This window comes from Clarias gariepinus, chromosome 22 (assembly GCF_024256425.1).
Source record: "Clarias gariepinus isolate MV-2021 ecotype Netherlands chromosome 22, CGAR_prim_01v2, whole genome shotgun sequence".
NCBI lineage: Eukaryota > Metazoa > Chordata > Actinopteri > Siluriformes > Clariidae > Clarias > Clarias gariepinus.
Genome location: NC_071121.1, coordinates 26,589,076 through 26,606,452, shown reverse-complemented (window position 1 = coordinate 26,606,452; position 17,377 = coordinate 26,589,076). Strand labels below are relative to the sequence as shown.

The window sequence follows — 17,377 nt, the reverse complement described above, 5'->3', positions numbered from 1 at the left end:
ACTTATCATCATTTTTTAGTTAATGTTTGACACAAGTAAAAGCTGCTCACTTATAAGCTTCCTAAACACCGTGCACTTGGTCATTCGGAATCTCTACAGTTTTTATCACAGCGATAGTGTCTCAAATCCACTGAGGATGAAGCGGCAGTTCATTTCCATACTCATCTGTCTGTCTTTTTCCAAAGGTACAGAATGTTGTTTTTGTAATTTTTGTAAAGTGTAAAGTGTTATATATATTTTTTTTTTTTTGCTTTTACATCAATCAGCCATTAATTTAAATCCTCCTAAACATACATATTGAGAACTACATTGTGCATGCTTAGTGTGTCATGTCATCTAGCAGTGGGTTTAATGTTATGGCAGATTGGTGTATATTACCGAAGTATCACATTGTTGTTTTGATCTGGATCCAGGACTATGACTGTAGTATGACATTTGAGGTTCCTATTAGTCAGAAGTGCTGACATCTTTATTGGTTTTCCAGTTTTTCTTTTTTACTATTATTGTTATCTTTTCATTATTATTTTAAATGTCAGTGTATATGGATTAAAAAAAAATATTTGAAGTTTGTTAGTAGATCTCTTTTTTTTAACCATTATTGTCTTCCAGCTCTGGCACTGACGTGTTATGATTGTTACAATGATTGTTCAAACCCAAACCAAACAACACCCTGTTCAGATAAATGTGCTACCTACAGTGACATAATATATGAGGGTAAGAAAATTCTCTTTGTACAAAATCATTTCTTCAGGACCCACTCTGAAAGACAATTCATGACCCAAAAATGTTCGTTGTTCTCTAGATGATGTTGTGTCGAGGAACAGAGCTAGGATATGCTCTAAAGAGTGTTATAGCACCAGTCTTAACGTGGGATTCTCCAAAATAGCCGCCAACATAAAATGCTGTGATTCTGATCTCTGCAACAATGAACCGATCTCAGGTAGAGAAAGAGAATGGTCACTCTTACATTCTTTTTGTTTAAACAAAATAAATATGCAACAATGAAAACTAAGTCAAAGAAAATTCAACCAGAACACTGATGTAGTTAATTACAGAAAAGGTTTCGTTTCATGTTTTTATTCTCTTTTTCAGATGTTGACGTGCGACCCAACGGCAAACAGTGTCACTTCTGTGCTGGAGAAAACTGCTTAGGAATCCTGTATTGTGAGGGAATTGAAGATCGCTGCTTTACTCAAATAGGTGACAGACAGATAGATTGTACTGAACATGCGTCTGTGGTATAAGGGTGCACTTTAATATGCTGAATGTAAACGTAGCTGAAACAGCTGAGAACAACCAATTGTAAAATATTTAAAAGAGGTTTTATTCTAATAAATCATTTGTGTCTCTTTCAGGTACTACAGATGGCAGAGAGATCATATATAAAGGATGTGTGAGTGAAAGTATTTGTCTTCTTGTTACAAAAGGCCTCCATTTCACCAACATAAACCCCGACACAAATGTAACTATGAAATGCTGCGAGGGGAACCTGTGTAACAGTGCTGAGAGCGTGACACTGAGTTTCATCCTCATGTTGCCCTTCCTGCTTTCCACTTTGCTCTTTCATTAAGCTTACAGTATATCATTAATTTAATTCACTTGTATTTATGTAGTGCTCTTCACAATGGTCATTGTCTCAATTATTATGTGCTTTCAAGCTACTAAATACAATAATTTTTACCTTCATGAATTTTTATGAGCTTACAGTATATAAATTGCACACAGTGTGGTATAAGAGCAATGAAACCCTCTAGCACAGGCTGCTATTTAATGAGTGTCAGGTGGGTTTAGGATAAGCGGGACACCCTATCAGAGAGGACATACATTTTTAGCAAAATAAAACAAGCATCAATTAACAGAATAAATCAGATAAAAACTTATTAAATACTGACTCTTATGAAAAACTGACTCTTGTTGACATTATAGCAGATTATATTGACTCTTAGCAAAAAAGGAAGAAACATCATCCTCATGTTTAAAAAAAAAAAATTAAGAATTACTGAAGCCCACATGAGCCTCATCACTGGTTGTGTGTATGCAATATAGAAACATCAAATAAAAAGACACTAAAACTAGAAATATTAAAAGGTCAGATGTAATACAAGCAAAAAAACTATTTTATAATTGTTTTCTGGTTAATGAATACCAAACATATTTTAAAGCTTTATAAGTTGAATAAGCCTAATTGGGGACATCATGCAATTTGAAAAACTTTAACTCAATCAAATCGATCTTTGCTAAGCTGTTGGGCTAGGAAAACCACATAAGAAATTAGAATTTAGACTAAAAATTGAAGCCTCATTTGCATTTGAATGTTTTTTTTTAAATCATACTTCTATGTACAAAGTCAAAAGCAATGATGTATATGGATGTATGTAGTGGAAGTATATTAAACAACAAAAAAATGCTGTTACACTTCGTGAATTTTTATTGTATTTCCTATCATTATAAATACAGGTTGTTGCGAATTTTGTCAAACTGTGTCGCTCTTTATGCTGCACTTGAAACACATAAATTAATAAAACTGGAAATGTGCCAGTAACCTGCACATAGTCTTATGCAAAAGTTTAGGCACCCCCTAATAAATAACAGATTTTGGTGATCCTTTTTATTGAAAAGATGTTAACACAGTCTCAGGAACACAGGAAAAAAATGTGCAATAGTTTCAGCAAATATTAATGCATAGTTACTTCTTATGCCATAAATTGAACAAAAATAAATAATAAAAACATTATTATGGCACTGTGCAAAAGTTTGGACAATCTACATAATCAGTACATAGTAACACCTCCTCTAGTAGGTATCATAGCTTGCAAAATGACATCAAAGTCATTAAAATGAAATTAATGGATTAGAGATTTACTGCAGCATACTGTATTTTTGCAATATACTGTAATTATTTATTTTAGTCTTCTAACATTTAAACTTAGGATATGCAGGTAACTAATGTGCAGTCCAGCTGCAATCTTATCCAGAACTACGTAAATATTTATCTCATTACACATCTGAGCAGTTGAGGGTTAAGGGAATTGCTCAAAGGCCCAACAGTGGCAACTTGGTGGTTGGGACCTGGGATCTTCCGAACCATAGTCCTCCACAGGCTGCAGAGGCAGTGCCAAGCTACATACTCTGTATGTAGTGACGATACAAGCCCTCTATGTGAGGGACATACGAAACTGGATGTTATTTAACTTCCTTCTGCTTAATACTGACAAGACAGAAGTTCTAGTCATAGGATCACATGCTCATACACGATCACATACTAGCTACTTACTGGCTAGAAGCAAGCTTTTTGATCACACTGTAACTTTAAATGGCCTTTCTTTTAAATCAAGTGCAACAGTAAAGGACCTTGGTGTAATTATAGATTCCAGTCTTTCATTTAAAGCTCATGTAGATAATATTACCAGGATAGCATTCTTTCACCTAGAACAATTGCCAATATATTGTCACTGAACGATGCAGAAAAACTAGTTCATGCTTTTATCACCTCTATGTTGGACTATTGTAACGCCTTACTGTCTGGTTGTTCAACTAGGTGCATAAACAAGCTTCAGTTAGTCCAGAACGCAGCAGCGAGAGTCCTCACTAGAACCAGAAGATATGAGCACATCACCCCCATCTTATCCATACTGCATTGGGTTCCTGTGGAATTAAATTGAATTACTGGAGTAATTCATATGTTAATTAATATTAATTCAAATTAGTATGGTAATATGTGGTTACCATGTATTCATATTAATATATCAGCTGGCTACAAGTTATTTAAACCTAACTGATGCAGTGAGTAGCTTAACCTTTCTTAAACAACCATGTAAGAAGACATATCCTGAGGTCATGGAAAATACATTACAGAAAGGTTAAATTATTGGCCTATTTCAAGCAAAGAAATCAAATTGGAAGACTGTTGAAACCACTAAAATTAGGTTGAGGACTGAAGCACATTGTTAAAACCTGGAAGAATATTAGTGAACCATCATCTTTGAAAAGAAATCTGGTTATAAAAAGGCCCTAAATGAGCATGATGAAAGATCACTTTAAAAACAAAAAAGAAAGAACGAAAGAAAATTTGAAGCCACAGCCATGTTTACCAATAAAAATAAGACCTTTTTTGAAAAATTGGAATTAGTCCAAATTTACCCTGTTCCAATATATTTATGATGTGAGACGTCAGTGCCACAGGCCTGTAGCTAATAAGGGTAAAATATGTTATGTGCCTAAAAAGTGAGATCAGCTGATAAAATATACAGAGGTTGGACAACACCTGGTTTTAGACCATAACAATTCATTAGTTTGGTTTAGGACCTCCTTTTGCAGCCAAAACAGCATCAATTCATCTTGGGAATGACAGATACAAGTCCTGCACAGTGGCCAGAGAGATTTTGAGCCATTCTTCTTGCAGAACAGTGGCCAGGTCACTACGTGATGCTGGTGGAGGAAAATATTTCTGACTCTCCAAAACACCCCAAAGTATTAGATTTGGATTAGATAAATATTTAGATTTGGTGAGCAGGCCACAATAAGGTGTGCAGGCCATGGGAGATGTTTAACTTCACTTTCATGTTCATTAAACCACTCTGTCACCATTGTTGTTGTGTGTATTGGTGCATTATCATCCTGATACACGACACTGCCTTCAGGATACAATGTTGGACCATTAGGTGCACATGGTCCTCCAGAATGGTTTGGTAGACGCGCCCATCTAGGACAAGTATTGGGCCTAGGGAATGCCATGATATTGCCACCCAAACCATCACTGCCACGCTTCACTTCATACCGTAACTCTCCCAGATGTGTGGGAGGGTGAACTCACCAGAGAGCAATACATGTTTCATATTGTCCACAGACCAAGATTCTGTTTGTTTGTTTGTTTGTTTGTTTTTAAGAAAGAAAGATATGTGCATTTTTTTTGCCCTACTCTTTGTGTGCAGTAAATTCGTTTAAAAATTTTCGAAAGTTTTACATTTTACAGTTTAATTCATAATAAATGAAATTTCATGTTTTCTTTTTTCCTTCATTCTTTGTCTTTTGTGTACCATTACACACCTAGTTATTACTTTTTTAATGAATAATAGTATAACGTTTTCTGGAGTTTGTAGGTTTAGGTTAAAAATATTCTGGAATATACAGTATACCAATACACACACATACACACACATAGTTACACTTGTCCAGGGAACACTTGTACATTATCCTTATGCAACATCTTAAGAGCCTTAACTTAGTATAAGTTAAGAAATACTACTTACAGTACATAGTATTTCTGTATGACCTTTTTTTAAAACCACAATCAGTAGTATTTTATATATGCATTATATTAACCCACCAAAAAACTCAGTATAAAGAACAGTGTATATGTTAATCTAAGCTGTTTAACTCATACTTCAGCCAATGAGCTAATAAATTGCTACTATTGCCAAAAAAATTCACATATGCTTTTTTATTAGAATGTAATACATTACAGTGCAGAAATAGGGATGAATTTAAATCATTAGTTTCTTATTTTGTACCTTTGTACTAGATCAATTTTTTTAGACATTTTTTTATCAGAGTTTAGTAGAATAGGATGGAGAAAAGAAGAGGACCAAACATGAGACGAAAACTGGGAGTGAATCTCTAAACACTGTTACACATGTTCTTCTGACAACACTTCGCGTCTTGAAGGTATCCTATTGGAAACAGATCTTGAGGATTTTCACATGTCTTTTTTTCTGCACACGATCTTGCAGTGACCTTCTTGTTGCCTACTTTATCTGGGGGGGAAGAGAGAGAGAGCAGTTGGTCCTAATCACTTTTTTATTGCTGTGTTAAAAGTTTCAGTTTAAAACCTGTGTTTAGTTAAATGTGTGTTAGAGTCCTGAGATACGTACAGATCCAATATGTGTGTGTGAAGCATGTGGGTGATTTATTGTTAATTTAGTTTAAACATCTGTAGTTTGTGATTTGCGGTTGCATAGGTAATCAATTATTTATAATCCAGAATCTAAAGTGGGAACTGTAAATATTGTAAAATGGAAAGATTTGCATTATTTACATGTTGCAGTGATGCAGGAATCAGCAGTTGGATGACAGACCACTGGCACACAGTCATTGAAAAGACAAAATTCACAAACCAGCCGATTAGGTTTGGAGGCAGCTAAAGAGATAATAAAATACAGTAAAGTAAAACAAACTCATTTCGTCACCAAAATTGAACAACAATAACATTAAAACTAATATTTGATATTACACTAATAAGAAAAATATTTGAAATTCTAGGGTATCTCTAGGATTCTTTGATCTTTGGGTAAAAGCATGAAAATAACGAGTACCTGCAGAATTTCTGAAGGTTGTATTAAAGCAATTAGATATAATTTCTTACCTAATTACCTACCTTTGGGTAAAAATGTGCATATGAACACAAGCGCCACTAGTGATCTCATTGTTGCTGGAGTGCAGAAGTGTGAAGTTGTGTTGGAGAAGTGTGTTGCCCTGAGAGAGGAATCTGACATCCTGTTTTATTAGTGTACAGTAATGGGAGGAGGTTCGTGCCCAGGGGAGGGATTTATTACATGATTCTAAGTATGTTAATTGTTACAAAAATAACTATAAATCAAATGTGATCATTACAGTTTTTCAAGATTTTTGACCATATAGAGAACAAAACATTACCTTTCCTGATAACACAGTAATATAATGTTACATTTTAAATTCATGTAATTTGATTACAGTTAACCATGTCAATAACATTATATTACTAGTGTTACAAATTGATAAAAATGCATTTAAAAATCACATTTTGCACGGCAGCATCAGTTAACAAGCATGTGTTTTGTAGTTTTACATTTGATGCTGTAACTGAGGATTGTTAATGCGGAGAAAGCCTGAGATCCATTAACATTAATCATCGCCAGCCGGCCCAAAACTTGCGGCCTCGTCCCTTCGCGCACCTGCAGAAGGGGAGGACGCCTAAGTAGGTATAGTAGCACATTGTAAGTAGTAGATGTTAGGGAAGTAACGCATAACATTTTAATTACATTTTGCTAAAATGAACTAAATGACTCGAAAAAAAGTCGTAAAATGACCCGAACTTCTCATTACTAAATTCTGTTTAATTTTAGCATGCACATTCAGTACCTGCAGGAGCTGTGTGTGTTAGAAATGTGTGGGGTCTCTAAATGCACCTGAGTTGGTGTGCAATTATAGGACCTGTGCCAACATCAACTGGTGAGTAGATCAGACATGAATCTTTGCTTATACATGTCTCCTGTCAATTCAGAGTCCATGCATTCTGAAAATGCCATGTCAAGAAGGATGCTGCCTGCCTCATGCTCTAGCATGCACTCCACTGTGTCTGCCTGCCTTGTTCCATTTGCCCCATACAACATTAGCATCAATTATTCTAAAGGCAACAGGGCCCAATCACTAATGGCTGGAAGTTACTGTGGTAGCTATGCTAACAGGCTACCTACAACAGCTGAATTTCTGCAAAACACTTATTTTGAAACAGCCAACATTGCCACTTCACCTTGTATTTGTCATGACTGTACACTGAGGAGGAAAACGCAGATGCAGGGTTTAACACAAACGAATTTATTGTTTTTAAATGTCTGAACAAAAAAAGAAACACAACTCTGGTTTTACTTCCCCAGGCTGGGTCTGCAGGTGAGCTAAGTAGAAACAAACAAACAAAAGGAAACACAACAGAAATAGCTACTTCCATCTCGTGACGACCACTGAGGGCTGAAACTTTCTCAGCCTTGACTTTGACCTTGGTGGAGGTCTTCAAAAACTCAACGTGCCCGTGCCTGCGGACACTACAGAGTGTCCTGGGGGGATAAGGTACACAAACACACATAAGTAGACTGACAAACAGGAAGGTGCACAACAGTGAACAGACAAAGGGCTACAGGTTCGACTGGAATATATAGGGAGACACACTGGGTAGACACAGGTGAACTTGATTTGGTGCTAAAGACATATAGTGAAACAAGTACACACATAGACACACCAGGGGAAGACAAAGCGGCGGCTCAGTAAGCCAGATCTTATTCCCCAAGGCTAAGGTGGGCCAGGTGTGACAGTATTTACATTACACGTTACATTATTAGCCTGCTTACCTGCAAAAATACAGAAATGCCAGCACTTTATGAAAATGTTTCTGACCGACATTTTTTCTTGGGGAGAAAACTAAGCGTGCATATTAGCAACACTTCAGGACATTGACATATGTTTGCTAGCTTGTGTGATAAATTTTGGTAACAACACAATTTTAAACAATGTACTGTCTCTGTCTATTAGAAACTGGAGTATTGATATTTTATTTTTTAAAAATCACACCATCTTGGCATCATTTTCCTGGTTGAGCAAGAAGCATGAACATGGTATGATGTTCTGGGTTTATGTTGTCGTCACCTCAAGCTTGTCTGGGATGAAAAAAGAGAGCATGACACCTGAAAAGGCCCACTGCATTGCCATATTGTGTTTCAGCCCTGTGCAGGATAGAGAATGAATAGTCGTGTAGCAAGAGGAACCAGCAGGTGATGCAATAGTTGGTGCCCTTAGCACTTGGTATCCACTGTGAAGTGGCATGATCAGTCCCCAGTGTGAGGTACCACCCGACTTTGTCCCACTGACTTAAACTTCCTACTCACCTACAGGACTGGTTATTCTTTGCCATAAAAATACTGCAGGAGGACCATGTTGAGTCCAGGTTCTGAAGCCTTTGTGTGGACTAGGAAAGAATGGTTGAATTCAGGGTTTCAGAAATAGGGGAGCTATTGAGGTGGGTTTTCAGATCTAATGCCTTTTCTGCTTTAACAATCCACACAACCTTGTCAGGCTGTTCCTTTCTGAGAAGATTTGAGGGGTTACTGCCACCATCTACAACCCACAAAGACATGTTCCTATTTTTCTTTTGCTGCGGCCAAATGGTACGCTTCCTCAGTGAGAGCCAAGTAGCACTTGGTCAGGTCAAGTGGTGAAATTAAATGGGCTATTGTCAGCCCTTCAATGTGGTCATCCACTTATGGTGGTGAACAGACATCAAGGTTTAGGCATGCAAAGTCATTACAAAGACTGAAGGTTCCATTGGCTAGACCAGGAACTTGTGTACTCCTCTATGATGTTATTGTGCAACATTTTGGCATCCTCTGTTTCGAAAGCATGGTGATGGGCCTCCAGGACTCTATAAAGGCATTAATAGACAATTAAACCTGGGTTTTGATGTCATGTCGCAACAAGTATGTAAGTCCAGATTTGGTAGAAAGCACATACAACCAGTTCGTTTCACTCTTGGAGCTGGGATGTTCTCCATGCTGAAACAGCTCATCACTCCATGGCTAATGAGAGAGGCGGGTAGTAGTCCTATCCACTTTTTTAAAAATTAACATGGTATGGCTCTGTGCTTTTCCTCTTTTTCACCTCTTGCAGTCTGTAATTCACTGGCCCAATTAGTTTGATGATTCTGTAGGGATCTTGCCAGAAGACCAGGAACTTACAGCTGGGGCGGGGTAGTAGCAGGAGCACTTGGCCACCCGGTTAGAACTCCCAAGTCTGTGCTGGCTAGTCATAGACTTTGTCATAGGCTCAGCTTGGGCTTCCTCCATATGCCTTGTGGTACAGTGTATTGTAGTCTACTATAACCATAATATATTCACAGGCCCTCACTGACTGCATACCAATGATGAGCAGGGCAGGGGATTGCATCTTTTTTTTCACAGTGTTTCACATTTTAAGATGGCAACCAAAAGTGTTAGTGTGTTCATTTGGTTTTCCACATTACTTTGGGGAACTACCAGGAGGTTTCGCACCTCACCCTTTATTTAAGTGTGGTAATAAAGAGGCCTGACATATAGGCATTTAGCAGATGCTCTTATCCAGAGCGACTTACATTTTTATTTCATTACACATCTGAGCAGCTGAGAGTTAAGGGCCTTGCTCAAGGGCCTAACAGTGGCAACCTGGTAGTTGTGGGGTTTGAACCTGGGATCTTCCGAACCATAGTCCAATGCCTTAACCACGGAGCTACCCCTGGCCCCTGATCATATGGTATGGCTCATTGAAGGGTATGATCCTCTCTCTCTCGCACCTCCAGCAGTTTTTCAGATGAAAGTCTTTCTTTACCAGCTGGGCATATGTGCTGACTCAAGTGATCTGAGGAGTGATCCAGAGACAGAACTGGCTTAAAGGGAGGGTTTATCTCACCTTCATCCTCTGCATCTGCTCTGTCCTAATGTGCCTGGACTAACCATATTACATGAGGAAGCCTGGATTCTCCACCAGTATAAATTCTCGAGCAGAACGCCAGAACAAAGGATGGAGGTTGTGGGGAAAAAACAGTGGCCTTTTATTAACAAAAAAGGAAGGAGAGTGGGTTAAGGGAAGGGAGGTGAGAGTCAGGAAAAGGAGATGCTGAGGGTGCAGATCCTTGAGCAGAAGGATGGTAGCAGCTGTCAGTAGGCCTGTTGTCACATATGTTAATTTGTCAAAAATAAGTGAAGTTATAATATCATAACAAGCAAATCCTTGCTTCTTGAACGTTACTTTTTAAAAAATTAATTTTGGTGAAACCAGGATTAAATTTTAATGTAAAGTAAAGCATAAAATTTAATCACCGATTAAAGTTATTATAGTTGTTAAATGTTAGTCTGTTGACTGATGCTGACAGTGATGTGTGATTTCTTTTAACAAATTTATTCATGTAATAAAAACCTTCAAATTACAATATTGTCTCTAGATGCAGAAAAGGCTTTTGATAGGGTTAATTGGAATTTTTAATTTGCAACTTTACACAAATTTGGTTTTGGAAACTCCTTCATAAACTGGTTAAAAATATTATATAATTCTCCAACAGCATGTGTCAGGACAAATGACCAAACATCCTCCAGCTTCCATCTTAAGAGGGGCACCAGGCAGGGATGCCCTCTCTCCCCTTCACTTTTTACAATTTTTATTGAACCACTAGCAGCAGCTATTAGACAGACTATAGCGATTAAAGGCATTAAATGCAAGAATATAGAACATAAAGTTAGTCTTTACGCAGATGATGTGTTACTTTTTCTCCAGCATTCACAAACCACTCTCTCTGAGGTAATTACATTAATAAACTCTTTCTCAAGAATCTCAGATTATTCAATAAACTGGTTAAAATCTACTGTTCTTCCGATTAACTGCTCCTTTCAGTCCTCCTCCTCCACTCCACTACAATCTGGAAATATTAAGTATTTAGGTATTAATGTCTCACCTAGGCTCGCAGATTTAACAAAATTAAACCACATCCCACTCTCAAAGACGATAGAAGATGATCTAACCAGATGGAAGTCTCTACCCATATCACTCATGGGAAGGGTAGCTTCAATAAAAATGATGGTTTTGCCAAGAATTAATTACCTATTTGCAATGATCCCAAGCAAACCGTCATCTGACTGGTTTAGATCTCTAGACTCCTCCATCTCTAAATTCCTTTGGAAAGGTAAACCCCCGCGTATTAGCTTAAAAACACTACAAAAGGCCAAGGACAAAGGAGGTCTAGATCTGCCGAACTTTCACCACTATTTCTTAGCCAACAGGCTTCAACACATATCAGGGTGGTTAAAACACACCCTCTTAGATGAGCCTTGGCTAGATGTAGAACAGGCACTATGCAATAATATAGAGATTTCAGATCTACCATTCATTAGCTCAAACATCAAACGACATGTTTGCTTCAAAAGTATCAGTATCAGCTCCTCTCTGACAGCATGGTGGGAGTTTCTTAAAATGACTGAGTCTTCACTAATCCCATGCAAACGCACTCCCATATGGAACAACCCTGACATAGTACAAAACAATAATATGATAAACTTCAGGGACTGGGGTGGTAAAGGTATTAAATACTTGAAACATATATTCGAAGGGACAGATTTTATTCCTTTTGATATATTGGTCAATCAATATGGGATGAACAAGAACAGATTTTTAGAATATCAACAAGTTAAATCTATAATAAAAAAGAAATTTAATTCCGATCGTATCAAATTACAAATACCACCAAGAGTGGCAGAATTCCTTAACCTCAGGACCCCCAAATTATTATCTAAAATATACAGGACACTATCCAAAATAGATGAATCAGTATCGATTCCTATTGCAAAATGGGAGGCAGATTTATCAGTCAGCTGGGACCACAATTTCTGGTCTCAGATATGTTTAAAACCTTTTGAACTGATTAGAAATCCCAGTTTACAATTAATACAATACAAAATTCTGCATAGAGTGCACTACACAGGTCATCGGATGTTCCGGATGGGTCTTACAGCTTCTAACAACTGCTCACACTGCCAAAACAACACACCTGACAATTACATACATGCTCTATGGTTCTGTCCACCTGTTCAGAAATTCTGGTATGAGATTTGTGAAGACTTATCAAAGTGTCTTAAATGTTCCATTCTAGCCTCTCCTTCAGTTTGCTTGTTAGGTGACCTAGAGGGTGTCACTACAAAGGTCAACACAATCCACATGGCTTTCACCGCCTTATGCATTGCTAAGAAAACTGTCCTCATGAACTGGAAAAATAGAAATAATCTTAATATCAACCAATATAGAGATCGTTTGTTAGACTATATTAGTCTTGACACGGCGTCTGCTGCCACATTAGATCAATCTCTCTGGGCTCCTTTGATCGGCTCCATTACCTAGTGTGGCTGGGGGCCGCAGTTCTGTCCGGTTTTGGTCCTGGTTGCTGATGCGGCGGGGGGGCATGTTGGCCTGGGGCGTCTGGGCGTTCTCGGGGGGTGGGTTTCTTGAGGGGCCCGGCGCTGGGGCTGCGGTCCTGGCCTGGAGGGGGCGTGGGTGGCTCCTGGGCGGTGGTTTTCCCCACCCTACCGTCCGCAACGCGGCGCTGCTGGGGAGGCCCGTGTCGGCGGACGTAGGTTGCCGGCCTGGCGGCCGCACCGCTCCTAGTTAGGTCCGGGGGGGGTTTGGGGTCCTGGGGGCGCTCTACCTCTGGGCTGGGGTTCCGGCTGGGCCTGGGGGTCCTGGGTCCTGGCTGGTGTGCTGCCGGGATGTGGCTTGGTGCTTTCCCTGGTGCCCGGCCCTGGGCGGGGACCTTCGACGCATCGGTGGAGCTGGGTGGCCTCTTCAGCTCGGAGTGTGTTTCTACCATCTCTTTGCAGGGGGGGGTCCATTACAGGAGGAGGACGGGCCTAACTTGGGTGTCTATTGTTCTATGTAGTCTGGGAGTCGACTGAATGTGGGGGTGGGAGTATTTTTATTTATTTATTTATTTTTTTTCCTTCTTCTTCCCCTCTGTTGTGGGGCCTGGTGGGCTGCCCCGGGCTTTGCGGTGGCCGGTGGGGCCGCTGCCATGGGCCCTGGTTTGGATGGGCCTGGGCCCCCGGCCCTGGGCGGTTTTTTTTTTTTTTTTTTTTTTTTTTTTTTTTGGGCAACGGGGGTGCCTATGGGGGTCAGTAGGGGAGCTGGTCCCAAGGGGGGGGTACTTGCCCCCTCCGATTATTTTCTCCCCATCCCCGATGCTTCCCTCTTCCCGCTCCATCACAACACCATACAGGTAGGGCTTTGGGGTGCGGGGGTGTTGCTGGGATGCAGGGGAGGTTTTCCTTCCCTGTCTCCTTGTGACCACCTGCATCTCAATTTTATATCACATCTTAGACACTCTAATTACTTACTGTCATGTTACACATACATATAGGGCCTTGGGGGTGGGCACACTGAATGGCGTCCAGAGGGCGGGCTGTTTAATCAGCCTTACCTCTGGTGCCAGTGCCCACTTCCCAATTTTAAGTGGCATGTAGACATTTAGGGTTATGGGAGGGGCAGAGCTGACACGAGCTGCCGGAGGGTGGTTAGTGTTTTGCCCCTCCCTTGTTTTAAAGCACTTTAGAACAACACACACCAACACTACATTAGAGCGGGAGGAGTCTTCCTTTTTTCCACACCCCCGTTCTCTATCCGCGGTCCAGGGCCGGGGGCTGAGAGGAGGAGCTGGCCGTTCGGTCGGGGTCTGGGCTGGTGGTCCTTTCCGCTGCTGCGGGGACCAGGGGGGGTCTTTCTGTCTCCACGACGGAGGGAAGTGGGTATATGGGGAGTGTGAGTGTGTATACTGTCTATTTTTGTGTGTCTACATGTGTGAGTGTGTGGATATTTGTTTGTGTGTATGAGGGTGGGAATGTATGTTTGTGTATGTGTGTGCCTGGCTGTCTACATTTAGGTGTCAGGTCAGGTCCTAGACTCCACCTCTCTCAACATCCCAGGCCCCCCCTGCTTTGCCACCACACACAGCTGTGGGGTGCTCCCAGCCGCTGGTGGGTTGTTGGTTTCTGGCTCCGGGGCGGGGCGATCGGGAGAGCGCTGGCTCACTCGCGGCGGTCGCTGGGCGGAATCTGGCTCTCCTGGCTTGGCTGGGCACCGGCTGGTGGATGGGGGGGGCCCTGGGATCTCTGGACCCAGGGACCGGACTGCCTCGGAGTGGACGACCACCGGCGGAGCCTGCGGTCCTGTCACCACGGCCCCCTGGGGCGTCTACACTGGGGCTGCTAGATGACCCCCCTCTGGGCTCTCTGCTGCCCCTTTCGGGGTCGGGGGGCTGTCCCTGCGGTGGTTCTCCTGAGACTCCTGTGCTCTGGGGGGCCTCTGGATGTCTGGGACCCGTGTCTCCACCGTATCTGCTCCATGCCTCGCGAGACGGGACTGTGGTCCCCCACACACACTATTAAACATTTACATGGAGGAGCCCTATGAACACAAGCGCGCTCACACACACAGGTGTGCACACAAACGTTCACACTGGTGTACAAACAGGTGCTCACACACACACTGTCTTTGCTGTTGCTTCAAAACAAAATGTTTATTTCAAAATATTTTATTAATCAACAGGTTTTGGGATTTGTGGTTTGCCGCGAGTCGTGCAGGTGTTGGTTGTGGCTGCGGTTTCTCTGCTGTTGTGTCTTCTGTTGTTTTTTTTTTCTCTTTTTCTTCGGCAGGTGCGGAAGCAAATTTTGATTGTATTCTCTCCCCCCTCCCACCCCCCCCTCCCTTTTTTTTTTTTTTCTTCTCTTTTCCCCTTTTTTTTTCCCCTCAATTGTTTGTTTGTTTATTTATTTTTATTCCCTTTTTTTTTTTTTTCCTTTTTACTCTCTTCTCTTTTTTTGGTCCCCCGGTCTTGTCTATTATAATATGGGAAAAAAAAAAAAAAAAAAATGGCTGTGAATGATGAAAGAACAGCTACACATACACTCTATGTGTTATCTGTGATACTGACAGGCCGGAAAAAAAAAAAAAAAAAAAAATTATTCTTAATTTTACCACAAACCTAACACTTTGGTTTTCCTCACAATTTGCATTTTAACATTCTGTGTTAATATTACTTTTTCAGACTGATTCCTTTTACCTCAGGTGCCACAGTACTTCCATTTTAATGACATTTTCCAGTTTGTTTCTGTCTGCCGCTTTCATGTTACAGCCCCAACTGACCACAGCATAGAAAACGACACTCGTCATAACAAATTTGTAAAACATCCGAAGAATAATACAGATGTTGAAAGACCTGAGCCTTCTCAAAAAGTACAACCTGCTTTGTCCTTTCTTGTAGAGTGCCATTTTGTTAACTGACCAGTCCAATTTGTTATCCAGATGTACTCCCAGGTATTTATATTCAGAGGCCATGTCCACTGTCTTTCCCTGGACAGATTAGGAAAGGTGGAACCCCTGTGACTCCTATAAGTCCACCTCCAGCTCCTTTGTTTTCTTGATGGTGAGTTGTAGGTGGTTACGCTCACACCAGAAAACAGTTATCCACCACAGATTGGTACTCGGAAATCAGAGAACTTCTGTAGATGGCATGATTTAGAATTACATTTAAAGTCAGATGTATAGAGGGTGAAAAAATGGAGACAGAACAGTCCCCTGAGGAGCACCAGTGCTGCAGATCACTGTGTCGGACACACAGTTTTGTAATCGGACATACTGGGGACGGCAGGTCAGGTAGTTCATGATCCAGGAGACCAAGGGAGTGTAATTTTGCATGATCCTTAGTTTCTCCCTCAGTACTGCCGGTCGTATGGTGTTGAAAGCACTGGAGAAGTCAAAGAACATAATCCTTACAATGGTCCCAGGTTTGTCGAGGTGGAAGTAGGTTTGGTGGAGCAGGTGTATAATGGCATCATCTACTCCCAGGAATGACTGATAGGCAAACTAAAGAGGGTCAAGAGAGGACTTCACCTGGGGATGAAGTGTATCCAGAATAAGTTTCTCAAACGACTGCAAGTGCAGGGCCTCGTTGCAAAATAAAATAACAGAAATAGTGTTCAGAGAAAGTCAACACAGCCTTGTGTACAGAGAGCCTAGATGTCATGTGTATATATATATATACATAATATATAAGTATATATTTAAGTCAGAATCTGTGCACATGGTTTATTACTACTGAAGAAATTATTTAAACAAAAATGAAGGCTTGAAAAAGAAAATTTATTTTAAAAAGTTTACTAAAAATGGCCATTAGCCAAGGATTTAATAACAGTGATAGTTTTCTAAACCTGTTGAATTTATAAAATTTCTAGTGTGGTTGTGTTAAAATATTACAATTTCTGATCACAAATTTACTGAAAATCTAAACAGGAACATGTGGACCTGAATAATTAATAAAAACATGTTGAGATTTGTGAAATGTAACCGACACTTGCCAATCAACTATAATGAGACAGAGCCAAAAAAAAAAACTTAAACATACTTATTATTGACTGCATGGATTATATATGGATTTGTGCAAAACACAAATACATATATATATATATATATATATATATATATATATATATATACACAGTATATATGGTTTTCACCCCAAAAAAAAAAAAAAAAAAATATATATATATATATATATATATATATATATACACATACATACTGTATAAATAAAAGGAATAATGGCAGCCTCAGCGCAGCAGGATTGAATGCAAACCTTCGACCTTCTAATCAATAACATAGAGCTTTAACTGTTGACCCACCACTGCCCTGCCCTTGGTCTTGTTGTCTGTAGCTTATCCTACAAACCTTTATTTACACTTTTTATGTAAGAAAATCATGCAGTGTTTTCAGGTTAAGATGCACCTTCCTTGGACCTCACACACGGTGGCTTGGGGGTGTTGTAGCTACTCCTTAACTTGCCATATCATTCTCCTTCATACTTAGCACTGGAGCCCGCCAGAGTCGTGTCCTGATCCCCATGCTGTACTCACTGTACACTCATGTCTGCATGACCTACCACCGTCATCAAATTTGCTGACCACTGTGTAGTGGGCTTGATCACTGATAGAGCATATTACAAACCTGAAGATCATGTGCCAGGAGAATCAGTAAATCACCAAGACAAAGGAGTCAATATTTTATTAATATG

At 40.2% G+C, this 17,377-nt stretch overlaps 1 protein-coding gene and 1 long non-coding RNA gene across 2 annotated transcripts; one reads left to right on the top strand and one right to left on the bottom strand.

The window, feature by feature from the left end:
* Window positions 1–102: 102 nt before the first annotated feature.
* Window positions 103–2,389, top strand: LOC128510860 (phospholipase A2 inhibitor NAI-like). The gene is made up of 5 exons (XM_053483404.1): window positions 103–185; window positions 610–714; window positions 803–940; window positions 1,093–1,200; window positions 1,356–2,389. Exons 1-5 carry the CDS (start codon window positions 137–139, stop codon window positions 1,568–1,570), a joined length of 615 nt encoding a protein of 204 aa, XP_053339379.1. The 5' UTR covers window positions 103–136; the 3' UTR covers window positions 1,571–2,389.
* Window positions 2,390–5,431: 3,042 nt separating this feature from the next.
* LOC128510417 (uncharacterized) lies at window positions 5,432–6,466 on the bottom strand. Its single transcript, XR_008356113.1, has 3 exons — window positions 6,374–6,466; window positions 6,035–6,136; window positions 5,432–5,753 (listed from the first exon to the last, which is right to left on the bottom strand). It is a non-coding gene; the product is annotated as an uncharacterized LOC128510417 (long non-coding RNA).
* Between the last annotated feature and the right edge of the window lie 10,911 nt (window positions 6,467–17,377).